The following is an 18,250-nucleotide window of genomic DNA, read 5'->3' as shown; positions in this document are numbered from 1 at the left end:
ACCCGGGAGATCGAGGCCTGGCCGTTTCCGCAGTGCACACGAGTGCAGGGGGCTGGGGTCATACTCGTCCTGGTGCCGCTCCGGTAAGCGGGTGACAGGCCACTTGTGCTTGGCAGGCAAGGGACCAGCCTCTGGAGTTCTCAGGGCGAAGGGACTTGCGGGGAGGAGGAGAGTGAAGAGTTCATGGGAACTGTGAATATTCAGTTTGCGGAATTAATGCCAAACAGTCTTCCGAAACAGTCCGTGGTCCAGTTGCTGTCCATCTTCTCCAACCTGGGTATTGTGATCCTTTAAATTTTATTTATTTTTTCCTTATGGTGGTGTGAAAGGGCATGGTTTAATGTGCCTCTTCCAGATCTGTTTCTCTCCCATTCTTCCCCGTTTCACTAAGAGGCACCAGTTGACCACCCATGCCCTCAAGCCAAATCCTAGGAGTCTTCCTGAATTTCTCTCCCCTTCTCTGTCCATTATCAGCAAACCCTGTTGGTTCTACTTCCAAACACATCCTTTTCTCTACTTCAGCACCACCTTCCTGATCCAAACCATTAATGTCTCTCTCAAAGCTTCCAAAGATTTCCCTCCACCCCTGGTAATCCGCATCCCCACTCACCTTGGCCCTGCAAACACAATGACCTTCCTGAAATATGAATCAAATTCTAGAATCCTCCATTCAAAAGCCAGCTCCTCTCCCCCGCCCAAATTCCTCTGTTTACTAGACTCCAGCCATGTGGGCCACGGCCTTCTCTTTGACCATGTCAAGCCGTTTTGCACATGCTAGGGAGGGCTCTCCCCTCAGAATGGCTGCCTCATTCTCATCCTTCAGAGCTCAGTTCAAGGCCTTACCTAAATGAGGATCCTCACACCTAATCAGCTCCAGCCAATTACTCTTTCATATCACCAGGTTTTTGTTTTTCATCATAGCATCTCTGCAAGATAACTAGAGATTCTGGTATTTATTTCTTGCTTGTCCCTTCCACTGGAATATTAGTTCCATAAAGACTAGACTCTGTTTATCTTGATCACAGCTAAATCTGTAAAATCAAGTGCAATGTCAATTCAGAGAAGGCATTCAATAAATATTTTTGAATTAATAAACAGATAAAAAACATTTCTTCTACTAAAAAGGGGTAGGTGGGTAAATGGGGCTACTACAGCATGAAAATGGACCAGGAGGTATGAGAGTTGCACAGCAGAGATTCACTCACTTCAAACGACAGCATGGATTTTACCTGAAGTCAGAGGAACCCCTTCCCTAACATAGAACAAGCATTCCTGGGGGCTCACTTGCTCTGGGAATGGGATACAACTATTGGGAGTACTTTTTTTTTTTTAATGATATAACTAAAACAGAGACATTAAGGGAAATGAATAATATTATACAAAGCATTATTTATAAATCCAGATCCTAATTCACAGCATGTTACAAAATTGGAAGTGTTAAGTAACATTATTCTTGTATCTTTCACACAAACAATAGTTTTAGAAGAGCTGATGGCCAGGGTATGCAATAGAGTTTTTCCACGGTAGGCTGGAATTTTGCCTTTTGAACAAAAACAAAAAAATCTTAGGACACAGAGAAAGCAAATATTTTAAAAACTGATTTCACAGTAATTATTATGTATATTTTGAGTTATCTTTATATTATTTTTAAGCATATCAAATCAATTCATTTCTTTCCCTGTTAATAAAAAGGGTACAGTCACAGAATCAGTGCCCTCAGGATAAAAAGTAAACAGAGGAAACAGGACACCCAGAGTCAGTAACATCCTCAGGGCCAAATCTGGTCACTCAAAACCAAAAACTTTTGTTGATTTTCAACAACTCTTCGCATACTTAAGGTTTCAAATACGGCTGGTTCAGCAGGCCAGCTTTTCAGGACAACAGTATGTGCAGCCCAACACAGGATCATCCAAAACTATGTTAACAATTTCAGGATGCTGGTGTGGAGTCCATGGAGTTTTGTGTGTAAAAATTAGGAAAATCCTTCCAGCGATGAAGTTCAAGGCCAGGAGCATCCATCTCCCAGCCCCGTATCAGTAGGGATCCCTAAGGTAAGGCTACGTTTCATCAGGCAAGAGAGCAGTCCGTTCCTCCTCTGTGCCGAGGCTATTTTGAAGTTTAGATCTACGTTGAAGGAAAGAAGAGGCCAACCTCAATATTTCTCACCTTAAAAAAAAACCTCAGTACCTACATCTCTATCCAACTATTTCCGTAAATGTGTCTATCAAGTGATGAGGCTCAGAGTGCCCAGAAATCTCCAGAGTGGAAGAATGGATGTAAAATGGTGTCTTTTTTCCACTCCCACAAGCCAACTTTTAAAGGGAGGAAAAAAACTCAAGAGTTGACCATACCTCCTTCTTCTCCTTGAATGCTCCAATAGATAAAACAAGCCCATCACTAGTCCCTTGAACACAATGAAAGGTACTGGTTAATGTCAATTATCCAAGTCACATTTCTCCATAAACATAAGGAAAATGAAAGTAAAAGACTAATTACTCACACTTGTCAGAGCCCAGAGACCCTGCAGAGCAGCTGCCCATTCAAAACCAATTTTCTCATACAGAAATCCTCCCAGCGTTGGTCCTACAAAAGCACTAACAATGAAAAGAAGAAAGAGGATTATAGTGCAAAAAAAAAGTTACTCCTTATAGGCTGCATGACTGCTTCAATTCATTATATTGAAACTATAAACACTAACGAAAAAAGCCAATTCCTGGACAGAGCATTAGGTGTAAGAAAATAATTCTACCTGATAGTGATGATGTTTAAAATTTTTAAACAATCCTAAAATTATAACTGCTTCTGAAAAGTTGGTGCCTTATATGAAAATTTTTAAAAGATGATATGCATTCAAAAGAACCTTTATATTATTCTCTCTACTCTTCTAGCTATTTGTATTTAAAACAACTCAGTACATACTTAGTGATGATAGCTACATGGACAGCATACAGTTATCCCTCTGGTATAATAGAGAGTTAAAAATAAATACACAAATGAATGAATAAATGAATACATTTTCAAAACTGAGACAGGCTCCTTTTAAAGGAACTTTAAAATATCACTTAAATAAGACAAAGTATATGAGACCATTTTGATTATGTATTAAAACTGCTGGTATAACCATTGATCTTGAAGTCAGACAGCTGGATTAGAACTGTAGCTCTGCCCTAAATGAATTACGTGCCTTCTGGCAACTCATCTGACCTCTCAGTGTCTCAATTTCTTCATCTGTAAAATGGGGATAGCATTTTCCAACTTGCAGATGTGAACGAAATTCAATAGCTACTCACCCAACTGACCACAATGCACCGAAGAGACCTGACACAAGTCCCAAGGTACTTAATCCTTCTTCAAATCCATTTTCACTGCAAAGAGAAACGAGTGTGTCTGTGGTTAAAAGGGAAACCTGCGTGAAACAAAAGAATAGTGTATGGTATAAAAATAAACCAGGGATAATCTGGATAAACCCAACAGCAAGAATACTCCATTTCTAAAATAAAAAGCTAATCTCATTTGAAGATATTACTCTAGTAATATTTCCTCCAGGGTTTTCTAAAAATACTTCTACTGCATATATAGGATACAATATTAAGAATCGTGACCCACTTGCATTAAATGTTTATTAAAGTATATAATTAACTAAGAAATTCTTCAAATGAGATGAACAGGTAGAGAGAACGATGGGCAACCTTTAGAAAATACAGAGGCAGCTCCTCATTGCTTTGAGGCTTGTTGAACTGACAACAGCAGAGCCATCAGGGTTCTCCCTGCTCAAGTTCACTTTGTGTTCTTCATCTTTATGCCTATTAAACAAAAGACTGATGGCCAAGTGACAAAGATACATTTGGTCTTCTTCCCCATTTCTGGCACACAGCTCCTAAAACCCGTGGAATTTCTTAAGTGATGAAAGCCATAAAAAAAAATGTCTTTTGTTATGTTAACGAGAAGCACCCACGTTGCCTGGAGAACCAACATATGATTAGAGGGCTGGAACTTCAAGGCCCACACATCCCTCCCCCCTAAAGAGAGGGGATGGAGGTTGAATCAACCGCCAATGGCCAATGATTTAATCAGCCATGCATATGTAATGATGCTTCCATAAAACCCCAAAAGGACTGAGTTCAGAAAGCTTCCAGCTTGGGAAGCCAGAATGCTTCCATGTGCCATTGTGCTGGGCCCCAAACTCCACAAGGACAGAGGCTCTGCTGCTTGGGACCTTATCGTCCTATATATCTTGTCATCTGGCTGCTGATCTGTATCCTTTAATATCCTTTGCAGTAAGCCAGTAGCTAGCGAGTGAACTGGGTTCCTGAGATCTATGAGCTGCTCTAGCAAATGAAGAGAACCCACGGAGGGGCCCGTTGGAACCTCTGGTTTACAGCCAGTCGGTCAGAAACATAGGTAACAACCTGCATTTGAAAATGGCATCTGAAGCAGAGGGCACTGCTGTGGGACTGAGCCCTTAACCTGTGGGATCTGGTGTTACCTCCCGGTAAATAGTGTCAGAATTAGTTGAATTGCAGGACACCCAGCTTGGTGGTGTGAGGGAATTGGAATTGCTACTAGAATCCATTTACCTGGTCACTCTGTGCCCCTGTGTGGACCTCCTCGATGAGAGGGAAATGATGCTGAGGGCTTCCCACTGTGCTTTGCCTTTATTTTTTTTAATTTACTGAAGTATAGTTGATTTACAATGCTGTGCTAATTTCTACTGTACGGCAAAGTGCTTCAGTTATACATACATGTGCTTTGGCTTTTTAGAATATACCTATACCGAGGTATAAACTAACCTAAGCCTCTAGTCACAACCCATTTTACCTATCATTGTATTAACATTACTATATATTATCATTTATATTATTGTACTTTTGCTTATACTATTTATATCACAATATTGCATGACATGAAATCATGAAGATTTAGTATTGTAAAAAAATATCCAACATCCTACAAAATTGAGAAATTCAAGGAAGCTTGTGATGTTTATTGCTAATCACGATACAGTTCTTCAAGGCATGGAAGTAACTTACTGTGCGCAGCTGAGAATCTCCGGGAAAGTTGAAATTAAACTCATTCCAGCAGAGATACCATTTATGACTAATATCAGCACCAACAACCAGAGCTGACTGCAAGAGAGTTTGGGAGAAAAATTAACATTTAAAGAGACAGCAAAGCTTCACGCCAAGGAGGGTGGGCAGGATCTCAGACAAGTTCGTTTCACGGATGACATGACTAGTCTGGTCCTTACCCCCATCTGATCCCATTTTGTTCAGTGAAAGCACCTTTTAACTCCTTACGTTTTTGAGGGGGGCCAACGATCAATTTCTCCTGCTATCCCAATATCTTTGGTCACACATGTCACATGCCCAGAGTTGACCTGCCTTCTTATCACCATGTAAAAGCCTTTCAAAGTTGGTTAAAATGTCAATGTTGCTCCTTCAAGCACTTGGCTTTGAAATTCCACTGACTGAAAAATGGCAGAGACGGAAAATGGTAAAGGAAGTGACAGGAACCTGCTACGTGTTCCATGTCGGGCCCTACGTCAGTTACTTCATATCCATTATTCTACTGAATGCTTGCAGCAACCCTGCCATGTAAGTCTGTTAAAAATGATTAAGGAAGACAATCTAGGTGATACAAACAAACTTTATTTAACACTTCATGAAGTGGATGGTCTCATTTTGGAGAACTGAAAAATGGGATAGAAGGCAGGAAGCTTTTACAGGATAAGGAAAAAAAAACAAGGAAGAGGGGCTTCCCTGGCGGCGCAGTGGTTGAGAGTCCGCCTGCCGATGCAGGGGACACGGGTTTGTGCCCCAGTCTGGGAAGATCCCACATGCCGCGGAGCGGCTGGGCCCGTAAGCCATGGCCACTGGGCCTGCGCGTCCGGAGCCCGTGCTCTGCAACGGGGAGAGTCCACAACAGTGAGAGGCCCGCGTACCACACACACACAAAAAAAAAACAAGGAAGAGAAAAACAGGTAATATCTGATTGCCTGGGGCTATGCAGTCCATCTTGTTTGGGGTGAGCGGCCCACAGTTGGTGGCTTGGCGTTTGGGGGTGACTGGGTGACGGGATAGACTGCTTTTCTGGTCAAGAGGAGCATTTACAGGGACATGAAAGTTTTCTAAGTTTTGGTTTGCGGACATGGCACCCTGGGCTGGAGTCACTCTATCTTGAGCCTAGAAAATTATTTCAACAGTACTATTATTGGCTTTTTTGGTGGATAAGAAAACTGAGGCTCTTGGAAGTTAAATTATTTGCTCAAGTTCACATACCAAGGAAGGGGCAAAGCCCAAATACAAACCCAAATCTGAAAGACTCTGAAATCATTCCTTTATCCATATCATGTTTTGTCCCAGAGGTACCCAAAAAGCTCTAAGTAGCTCATTTTATTTTAGAAAATAAATGATAATAAACAAGCTTGGGCTTCCCTGGTGGCGCAGTGGTTGAGAATCTGCCTGCTAATGCAGGGTACACGGGTTTGAGCCCTGGTCTGGGAGGATCCCACATGCCGTGGAGCAGCTAGGCCCGTGTGCCACAACTACTGAGCCTGTGTGTCTGGAGCCTGTGCTCCGCAACAAGAGAGGCCGCGATAGTGAGAGGCCCGCGCACTGCGATGAAGAGTGGACCCCGCTTGCCACAACTAGAGGAAGCCCTCGCACAGAAACGAAGACCCAACACAGCAAAAATAAATTAATTAATTAATAAACTCCTACCCCCAACATCTTCGTTAAAAAAAATAAACAAGCTTTATTAAGTAGCTACCATATGCTAAGGATGATACAGAAACAAAAATGATTTAGTTCCCTCCTCAAGGGGCAAGAAGGAATAGAAAAAACAAAAGTATATTCTAAGAACTATCAGCTAAAGGTAGATAACAAATGCTACTTTTAAAATAAAGTACAGGACTTCCCTGGTGGAGCAGTGGGTAAGAATCCGCCTGCCAATGCAGGGGACACGGATTCGAGCCCTGGTCCAGGAAGATCCCACATGACATGGAGAAACTAAGCCCGTGCGCCACAACTACTAAGCCTGAGCTCTAGAGCCCACGAGCCACAACTACTGAGCCTGTGTGCCACAACTACTGAAGCCCGCGCGTCTAGAGCCTGTGGTCCGCAACAAGAGAAGCCACAGCAAGGAGAAGCCCACACACCACAACAGAGAGTAGCCCATGCTCGCCACAACTAGAGAAAGCCCGCGTGCAGCAACAAAGACCCAACGCAGCCAAAAATAAATAATAAATTTTTAAAAAATTAACTAAAATAAAGTACAAATGTGCAATTGAAATACAAAGGGAGAATAAGCATTTTTATCATTTGATTCAGATTTTATGCATTCCTGTTTGCCTAGATCACTGCTAGCATCCAGTAATACTGTCAGTAAAACAAACAATTCAATATAGTCCTAAATCTGGTAATTATTTAAATAAGATTCAAAGATACTAAGCATATCAGTGTTACACCAAAAATTTTTAAAATAATTCCTAATGTTATTTTGCCACAAATTCAAAAGAAGAAAAAAAATTACCTCTTAATGTGCAAGAATGGGGCAGGTCCTAAGAGCATGTAGCACCCTGCTGTGATTAAGTTTCCAAAAACGAGAAGCCATTTCCTTAGATGCTGATAAAGAAAGACCACAGAAACTCTTAGAGGTAAAGATCTTCCATAGTTCAGGAAAATAACGAAATCATTGAAGAACACAAGTCATGATATTAAAAAATCCAAATACATTGGAGAAAACAAAATTTTACATGTAAGAGAAAACAGGTAGATGGTAAACACAAAAGCAAGTGCAATATACCCCAAGACAGGGGTTGAGCAAAGGACAAGTATTCCTTGGAAAGGGATTGTATTGTAGATTTTGCACATGATAAACTGTTCCAAATATAACAATTTAAAAAGCAGTCACCACAAGGAATGACCAAGTAGATGCACTATCTAGAAAATTCACATTATTAAAAAGTACCAAATAAAATGTTTCTTTATAAACTACTCAAACACAGGCTAACAGTTATAGGGGTGCGGTATCTATTCAGTTATATAAGGCTATGCCTTAACACTAAGTTACAAACACTGTTTAAGACACTTGTTTTTTTCCACCTGGATTACCAAGTAATCTCCATGTAATAAGTCTTCATAAGTATATACCCACATCTAATTAAGAGGGGAAACACAAAAATGAGCACTAAAGTCATAGAAGCTTGAGACCTGGCTAACAGTACTAGCTCTGTATACTAGTCATCTGGACTGAATGGTTTAGACCTAGTTAAAGGAGACTAGAAAGGATTTTCTGTCAGGATGGCTATGGGATAACTGAGGCATATTTACACGACCAATCCTTTCACTCCCACAGAAAAACTAAATTCTATCCTCTCAAATTGGTCAAGTCCTAACTACTTTGGGGCTCTGCCCTACTTATTAAGGTCAAACCACTTTTTTGCATCAAGGGAACTTTTTCCTTTAGAAAGTCTAATCCAAGAGTTTTTCAACAGTTTTAGCATAAGACTCCTCCTCTTTTCCCAGATGAAGCAATTAAAAAGTGAACCTGTTCAGGGTGATGGCAGGTTGGCACATACTGAGACCTCACACTGGAACCTCTCCATCAGCTTAAAATATTGAATACATTAAAATTTAAATGTTCTCACTGCTCTCCACCCCCCCCCCAAAAAAAGGTAACTGTGGTGATGGATATGTTAATTAACCAGGTGGAGGGAATCCTTTCTCAGGGTGTATGTATACCAAATCACCATGATGTATACTTTAAATATCTTACAATTTTATTTGTCAACTATACCTCAATAAAGATAAAATTTTTTAAAAACTGATTATTTTAATTCTAATCAGTGGACCTCTAGAGTTCAGGAAGGACAGTTGGACAACCACCAGTCTAGACATACAAAAGTAACTCTTAAATATCGATAGAGCATACATACTGGCATTTTATCACTGAGTAGGCCCACCAGTGGTGAAGAAATGGCGTAGGATAGTGCCAAACCCAGGAATACCAGTCCCACATATCCAGCTGGTAAATTAAACTGTAAAAGAAATCCTGTGTTAAAGTTACATGGTTAAGTCATTTTTTCAATAAATATCTATCTTTTCCTTCTACCATTTCTTCAGCTCTTACTATCTGCCATGAGGCTACTACTAACAGTCAGCAACCTTCCTAATTTTTGTCTTACTCTTTTTTTTTTTTTTTTTTGCGGTACGCGGGCCTCTCACTGCTGTGGCCTCCCCCGCTGCGGAGCACAGGTCCCGGACGCGCAGGCTCAGCGGCCATGGCTCAAGGGCCCAGCCGCTCCGCGGCAAGTGGGATCCTCCTGGACCGGGGCATGAACCCGCGTCCCCTGCATCGGCAGGTGGACTCTCAACCACTGCGCCACCAGGGAAGCCCTCCATCTTTTTAATGCTGAAAATTATATACTGAATTTTAAAGTTTGATGTTATAGCAATTTGTTCTTAGATATTTTTGAAAAAAGATTATTAATAAATAATGCAATAAATTACTAAATCTGATAGTTAATTATCCTGGAGAATTAATCTGTGTTTATAAAGACAGAAATCTACTAGCTGCAGTAGGGAGAGGCCACAACGGTGAGAGGCCCGCATACTGAAAAAAAAAAAGATGGAGAGAGATTCTTGGTTCCTTTCTCTCATCTCAGATTAATATAGCCCATAGTCTTTTGAATATGTATGCAATAGACTAAAAAGTAAATGGACCCAGAGGGGATCTGTTAGAAAAGAAGGGACACCTCACATTAAATGAGCCACTAAGTATCCCAAATGCCTCACTGGAATCAAAACAGAGGAAAGTATCCTTATTAAGCAGCCAGGATGTTGCCCAAGCCAGACCTATGATGACTCGAGCAAGGCCTTGGAAAAAGGAGACCAGATGAAAGGCTTCTTTCATTTACACCAAATCAGACCCCTAGTTATAGGGACATCACAGAGGGAAGGTACAGGCTGTCTTGGTGAGTAGCTCTCATTCTGCCTCCTTCTTGAAGCCACTCCTAGGATTTTCCATCAAGCAGGGCCCAAGAGCAAGCAATTATGTCCACCCGCTACAATGTGGAGGTCTGCATCACCAGGCTACTCACCTTCTCCAAAACAAAGAGGGACAGCGTAGGATCAAGGAAGCCAAAACCTGAGCTGAGTGAGGTAATGACGAAGGATATAAAGGCAACCTTGGGTAAAATGATGAGTTTCCAGAATGAGTGTTTCCCTGGATCAGACTCTGTGGGGTAAAAATAAAAAAAGAAATTAGAGTAAAGAAAATTGCTTAACTTTATCTTTCAATCTATTTTGAAAAGTAAAATTGGTAAGGTCACCTTTATCCAGTAATCAAAATAACCACACTTTTGAGTTTGCCTAAAATTTGCATATAAGTTATTCAAAACTAGAGGCCATTTCAGTGTTCTTAAAAATAATTTCTCTAATTCAAGAAGAATCAACTGCAATCAGAGTGTGAGAAGAAGCAGTCTTGGTTACGGGTCATAACCTAGAAGTCAGTGAGGCCTTCCCAGATGGGGTAGAGAATATGTAAAGTTTGATTTGGTGCATAGGAAAAGCCAGACGCTTTATCAGGGAACAATGTGTGTGTGCTGAGGAGGAATCTGAGTTAATCAAAGAATACAAAACAACTTTTTTCTGCTCGTGAAAAAAAACACTGGATTGAAAGGGATGCTCGGGACTTCCTTGGCAGTCCAGTGGTTAGGACTCCCTGCTTCCACTGCAGGGGGCATGGGTTCGATCCCTGGTCAGGGAACTAAGATCCTGCATGCCGTGTGGTATGGCCAAAAAAAAAAAAAAAAAAGAATGAGATGCTACTGAATCATGTGTACATTCCATTTGGCAGTAAAGGTCAGTTGAACAGCAACCTCATGTCCTGCCATTCCAACAGCAACACAACTTCTGCACCGTCCCAAACACCAGGCATGGTTGTTCCCAAGCCGCCAATCACATCCTACAACTCCCTTCTTTTTCCCCTGCTAATTTTTCAAGTTCTATTCACTCGGTAAGTCTGGCTGTGACCCTAATTACCCCACAAATTTTACCTCTGTTTCCTACTGCACTTCTAATCTATACCATGTAATTTAGCACTTAAACTGTATTTCATTTTACGTGGTTTACTACTGTTTGATGACTTTCCTATCTTCCAACTAATTTACTGAACAAAATCTATGCTGAGTCAGATACCATGCAAAATGCTGGGCAGACAAAGGGAAAAGAGACAAACCCAGACCCTGACCTCACAGAGAAGATACAGTAAGGTGTGGAGAGAGCTAGGATGGAGCTAGGAGGGTATGGATTGGAGCATGAGAGGGTTGCCTTAAAAAAACAGGGAAAGCTGTTTAGGAAAGAATTTCCAAAAGTAGTAATATCTAAGTTGCTGCCTAAAAGATGAGCTTGAGATGAACAAGCAAAGAAGGAGGAAAGGATAATCCAGGCATATTATCCAGGAATGGCTCATTCCAAGACTCAGAAGTGAGGGAAAACTATTCTGTTTGAGGAAATGAAAGAGCAGAAGCAAAGGTGGAGGATGGAAATTGGAGGGTAGGGAAGAGAGATCACATTGGAGAAGGATGTAGTGATAAGATTATGCAGCACTTGTAAAATAGGCTAAGAAGCCCGGGAAATCACTAGACACTGCAAACAAAGACTGAGAATCAGATTTGTGGTTTAAAGAGACCCCTCTGTGGTCTCCTGGGAAATGGAGACAGGGGAACGAGTTAGGAGACTGTGCACTGAGCCAGGCCAGGAAGCTCTCTGAGGGCCAAATCAGCACTGACATATCCTCATTTCTCCAAAAGCACCCACCACAGTTCACTACTCAATAAATTCTTGGTGAATAATGATCCAGTAGGGAGCAAAGTACCAAAAAAACATGAAGTGTAGTTCAACTATTTTAAGTACTACAGTTGGACTTTGTCAGGAGATGAGGGATAAGTTAAACTGTGGTGTTAGTTTCTTAACTATTAGCCAAATATTCAATGATGAACCAATTGTGAGCCCAGCCTAGGATGTTTAACTACAGATTTGACTTAGAACGGGGATAGGCACCACCATGGGGCTCAGTGTGGCAGTGCCAGCAGGGAGACTTCATTGGGTGTGGATTTTGGACTGTATATTACAGATGTTTATTAGTCACCTTTAACATATAAATGATAAAAGATCAACTGTAATCAATTACATTTATTATGCATATAGAAGGTATTATGGATGTATGCTATAAGACAAATTATTATGGCATAAATGGTCCCTTTCTCTAAATCCAAAGTGGGAAAGGGGATTATCGCAATAAGAACATACAGGAACATACATGAAAATGAACACATAATGAGTTTAACTAAGCTGCTGATGAAGCCCAAGCAATGAAAACTTATGGTGATACCTACTTCCAGAGGCACGTGACAAAATCACCTGGGAAGTTTTTCCAAGCTACTCAGGTATTCTCTCTGCTTCCTCCAATTCTGATACATTCTTCTTGGAGGGACAGAACTCCATGGTTGACAATGCCTGCCACAGGAAACTGCTCTTAGAGATGAGGAAGTGGTGTGGCCCTCAGGTGTGAAGGGGCAGGAAAAATGCAGAGCACTGTGGCACTAGTGACTTAGCATTTAGATCATTGATTGAGAAGGTTCAGAAAAACTTCCCAGAAGAGGTCATACAAATTAAGTTTTGAAGGATGAGTAGGAGTTAGGTAGAGTAGAAGTGGGAGATAGTTCAACTCATGTGACTCCCCTGCTGACACCTAACAACAGCTCCCAGTGGCTTTCAGGATAAAGCTCTCATTTCATGGATTTAGGGATTTTTATTAAGAGGATTGTCATGTACTTGACTGTGTTTTAAAAATATTTCTTTAGTGCAGTATGGAAGAGGTGACTTGGCGAGCAGATATAAAGGATGAGAGAGAGGGAGGGACCGAAGTTGACTCTTAGACACCCAAACCTAAAGCTACATTGTTCATGGATCTAGAAGCAGTTAAATGAGTGAGGTGGAACCTATAGAACAAAATTCTGCCAATATCATCAAAATAAAAGGAAATTTAATTTTCTAGCTTCTATCTATAAGCTTTCCTAAAACATTAATATTTAAAGGTACTCAATGGGAACCCCTAAATCAATATTTATACCCTTAACATTATCTATTTTTGAGATTTTAAAAAAAATACCAGATTTTTCCATTCAATCTAAAGAGAAGATCCTTCTTTAGATAAACAGAAAGTTTGCCAAACCATTTTAAATGGACAAAAGACCTAAATAGACATTTCTCCAAAGAAGATATACAGATTGCCAACAAACACATGAAAGAATGCTCAACATCACTAATCATTAGAGAAATGCAAATCAAAACCACAATGAGGAATTACCTCACACCGGTCAGAATAGGCATCATCAGAAAATCTACAAACAACAAATGCTAGAGAGGGTGTGGAGAAAGGGGAACCCTCTTGCACTACTGATGGGAATGTAAATTGATACAGCCACTATGGAGAACAGTATGGAGGTTCCTTAAAAAACTAAAAACAGAATTACCATACGACCCAGCAATCCCACTCCTGGGCATATACCCTGAGAAAACCATAATTCAAAATGAGTCATGTACCACAATGTTCATTGCAGCTCTATTTACAATATCCAGGTCATGGAAGCAACCTAAGTGTCCATAGACAGATGAATGGATAAAGAAGATGTTGTACATATATACAATGGAATATTACTCGGCCATAAAAAGGAACGAAATTGGGTCGTTTGTAGTGAGGTGGATGAACCTAGAGTCTGTCATACAGAGTGAAGTGAGTTAGAAAGAGAAAATACTGTATGCTAACACATATATATGGAATCTAAAAAAAAAAATGGTTCTGATGAACCTAGGAGCAGGACAGGAATAAAGATGCAGACGTAGAGAATGGACTTGAGGACACAGGGTGTGGGGAAGGGGAAGTTGGGACAAAGTGAGAGAGTGGCATGGACATATATACACTACCAAACGTAAGGTAGATAGCTAGTGGGAAGCAGCCGCATAGCACAGGGAGATCAGCTCGGTGCTTTGTGACCACCTGGAGGGGTGGGATAGGGAGGGTGGGAGGGAAAGGCAAGAGGGAGGAGATATTGGTCTCCTACAAAAGCATAAAAATACTTAAATTTAAGGTTCTTAAAGTGAGTAATATATGAGGCCTTACCATAATTAGGTAAAATACACATGTTGAGGGGAACCATCAGCAGAACTATGCATCCCAGAAGAATGAAAGGCACCTCATAGCCAAAGGATTGATACAAGAAGCCACCCAAAGGAGGCCCTAGTACTAGACCCAGTCCAGAAAAAGACTCAACACTTCCCTACAAATGGGAAAACGAAAGAAAATTGAGTTAATATATTTTGTTTGAAAAATGAACAAAGATTTAATGGGCAGGATCTGAAAAAATTCTATCCACTTTACAATTTATACACATACCACACACACACCCAAGATGGACCAAAAATTTAAACATACATATTAAAATCATATAAGTGCTAGAAAAATTAAAAATGAGAGTTTTTTGTTTTCTAATCCTTATGGTGAGGTAAATTTTCTAATTATGACATAAAAACTTAGAAGACACAAAAGAAAAGACTGATAAATCTGATTACATGAAAATATGAAAAACTATGAATGGCAAAAAAAATCAAAAGACAAACGAAGAATGGGGAAAAAATATTGACAAAGAACTAATTTCCCAAATGCATCACAAGAGCAACTACTAACCAATGAGAAAAAGCAACAGTCCTATGGGAGGAACTTCCCTGGCGGCGCAGTGGTTAAGAATCTGCCTGCCAATGCAGGGGACACGGGTTCGTGCCCCGGTCCGGGAAGATCCCATGTGCCAGGGAGTGGCTGGGCCCGTGAGCCGTGGCCGCTGAGCCTGCGCGTCCGGAGCCTGTGCTCCGCAGCGGGAGAGGCCACAGCAGTGAGAGGCCCGCGCACCGCAAAAAAAAAAAAAAAGAATCTGCCTGCCAATGCTGGGGACACGGATTGGATCCCTGGTCCAGGAAGATCCCACATGCCGTGGAGCAACTAAGCCCATACGCCACAACTACTGAGGCCACGAGCCACAACTACTGAGCCCGCATGCCACAACTACGGAAGCCCACGCACCTAGAGCCCATGCTCTGCAACAAGAGAAGCCACTGCAATGAGAAGCCCGTGTACCACAACAAGCAGTAGCCATTGCTCGCCACAACTAGAGAAAGCCTGCGTGCAGCAACGAAGACCCAATGCAGCCAAATAAATAAATAAACATTTAAAAAAATTTAGAGAAAAGAAAAAACACAATCCTATGGGAAAATGGGAAAATGTTGTAAATAGACTGTTGACACATAAAATGAAATACAACTAGCTCTAATGTGAACTGGCCATCTCTAAGTTTCAGGACAGCAAAGGCACACTTCAAACATGTTTAGCCACAAAACCTTGTCTTACAGAGCATGTCAATGGATTAGCATCCTTCTGAACCCTTCTTGAGAAATGTAAAGAGTACACCTGTTACAGTGGCCACCATTGCATGGCAAATGACTACAGAACCTAAAGTGAATCTATACAGATATATATACATACATATATATATATATATATACTTACATGGGTGTATAAATATATGTGTACATATATTTAATAGAAGTGTGAAGATTTATATTTATACAGCAAACAGTTTACCTGAGTGTCAAAACTTTCAAACTGTAGTATTAATATGGGTAAATGGGAGAATCCTTGGTACTGAGCTGATTAGACCCTGAGGTCTCTGAGGGTGGTGCCTGCTCTGCGATGCAAACCAGGAGTCCTTCGGGGATGTCTGGGTCCAGAGGAGTGAGCTATGGGAAAGGCTAGTTGGGATCAGGGAGACAGCAGCCAAGAGCTAGGACAGGAACCTGGTATGTCACTAATACCTGGTGTCGAGGCGCGGAGGCAATATATGAGAATGTACACCAATACGATGCTACCAGGCTCTGGATTTTTTTGGTAAAATAAGAGGGCGCTCCTCAGACTGACTGCACAGAAGCAGTTATGGACTTCAGAATGATCTCTAAGGTCCTTTCCGTAAACCTGGGAAAAGGGGAGGAAGGACTCTAGTATAAATCTGCTTCAGGCGGCCTAGCTACAATCTAGGCTATAGAGAGACAACAAAATACTATTAGAGAGGGTTTTTTATTTTTTAAGGGGTAAAAAGAACATTTGGTTTTGCCCATTCAGGGGCTTCTAAGCCCAGGAAGAGCACCTAAGTAGACTAAGGGTATATTTATTGACAGCCTGCTGCTACAGGCAGAAATTGGGGTAAAAGGTAACAAAAACAGAAAGTAGAAAAAAGGCAGGTCTAGAAGAATGGGCCCCAGGTTTAACTTGAAAGGCCAAATAAATATTTTAGCCTACACTAAAAGGAAAATAGGAAAAGTGTATAAAATACCTACCATTACTGTAGCCACGTTATTTGGAAAAGCCTTTGCAAGGATAGAAGAAGATGCGGTTATTGCTGCAGCAAAACTGATTGCGTCAATTATTCTCACTAGAAAACACATAGCAATAAACACGGGTCCTTCTGGAACTTGGTCCAATACACTAAAAAAAGAATAAGATGACTCTCAAGTGCCAAATTGATTTTTTTTTAACTGTACTCACTGAAAACAGTAGTACCTCAACCACAGTTATTAAAATAAATCTCTTCAGAATACAAATTTTTTAAGAGTTTCTTTGTTATATTTTTAGTGGGAGGAATCTGAGTCATAATGACAGCCTCATTGCGCTTTTTTACTGATATAGTTGATGCCCTCAATAATAATACTAAGTAGGCCTTTTGAAAAACGTAGAGTCACTCTGATAAGAACACATGTAGAAAGCTTTCTTAGTTTTAGGTCTCCCCCCAAACATAAAAAAAACACAGGAAGAGGAAAGCAAAACCAGGAACCTGAGAAAGATTTCTGATGACATTATCTTAATATTTGTATCCTTATGTCCTTCAGCTGATTCTTTAGGTAAGAAATTCACCTTTCTGCTTAAGCCAAAAAGGTTTTGTGACTCCGAAAAGGGAGTTAAGTTTCTGTCTCTCACGATCACAGGAGTCCTAAAGAACAGATTCAGCAGCCGGCTTAATGGTGATCCCCTAGAGGACTCTTTTCTTAAGATCAATGTCATTCATTCCATTCACTGTATCATTCAACTCCCGTCAACATTAGTCACATGGTATTGACTGATTTACATAAACCATTAACATTTTAAACTGAAGATAAATTATGAAATCTGTTCAAGCTCCCAAACATATCAGAACATGACTTACCCAAAGAGAACTGTAACTCCTCCTGAGACAGACATTCCTGCTACAAACATAAATTTTGCTCCAATATGTACAAGCTATAATAAATGTCAAAGAAAAGTGTAAATTGATGACTGCTACAAGTCTATAGTGACATAAACAAATCCACTGTATCAGGAAACAAAAGATTTGGGGAAGATATGTACAGTTAACAAAACATTATAAGTCTTTAATGGAATGACAACATGCATTGCTTACAAACATGGAAGAAGTTAAAAATCAATCAACTTTAGGAATGGAACTGTCAACTGAAGCACGATTCATAAAATATAATGGTGGTTATTTCTGTATCAGTGGAAGTTCTAGACTAGTAAATTAGAATAACTCATTACACAATTTTAAAAAATTAATACTTACATATTTTCCAAATACCAAAGATGCCAGCAAGTTAAACAAAGCATAACATCCAAAGATCATACCAATAACTGTATTGCTGGCTCCTTTCTTTTCAGCCTTTAAAGAAACAGAAAAGAAAACAAAGTTTGAAAGGCAAATTAGCACCAATATAGAAAAATGGAGCTTTTAGATCAGGGCATCATCTTCTTGTAACCTTTATCTGCAGAGTAATTTCAAAGATTATTATTTTAAAATAAACAGGGTGAGGAAGGAAAGGAAACTATTAAACCTAGTCTCTGACATGAAAGTAATTCACTCACCAAGCCTATAAAAAATTGTTAGCTTTACGATCTTGAGAGAAAAAAGAACAAAGCTGGAGGAATCACACTTTTTGATTTCAAAAATAAGTTACAAAGGTACAGTAATTAAAACAGTGTGTTACTGGCATAAAGACAGACATATAGACCAATGGAACAAAATAGAAAGCTCAGAAGTAAACCCACATAAATATGGTCAATTGATCTTCCACAAGTGTGCCAAGGACACACAATGGGGAAGAGATATTCTCTT

General features: G+C 40.3%; 1 protein-coding gene across 1 annotated transcript; it reads right to left on the bottom strand.

Moving 5' to 3' along the window:
* Positions 1 to 1,491: 1,491 nt before the first annotated feature.
* Positions 1,492 to 17,793, bottom strand: SLC18B1 (solute carrier family 18 member B1). The gene is made up of 12 exons (XM_082856004.1): positions 17,702 to 17,793; positions 17,309 to 17,382; positions 16,446 to 16,593; positions 14,185 to 14,341; positions 10,100 to 10,236; positions 8,936 to 9,037; positions 7,531 to 7,622; positions 5,031 to 5,126; positions 3,291 to 3,365; positions 2,501 to 2,594; positions 2,352 to 2,404; positions 1,492 to 2,124 (listed from the first exon to the last, which is right to left on the bottom strand). Exons 1-12 carry the CDS (start codon positions 17,759 to 17,761, stop codon positions 2,058 to 2,060), a joined length of 1,155 nt encoding a protein of 384 aa, XP_082712130.1. The 5' UTR covers positions 17,762 to 17,793; the 3' UTR covers positions 1,492 to 2,057.
* Positions 17,794 to 18,250: the final 457 nt, after the last annotated feature.

This window comes from Leucopleurus acutus, assembly GCF_964270905.1.
Source record: "Leucopleurus acutus genome assembly, chromosome: 15".
In the NCBI taxonomy this organism is placed as follows: domain Eukaryota; kingdom Metazoa; phylum Chordata; class Mammalia; order Artiodactyla; family Delphinidae; genus Leucopleurus; species Leucopleurus acutus.
Note: the sequence above shows the minus strand (reverse complement) of the source record. Positions and strands in the feature narration are given on the sequence as shown.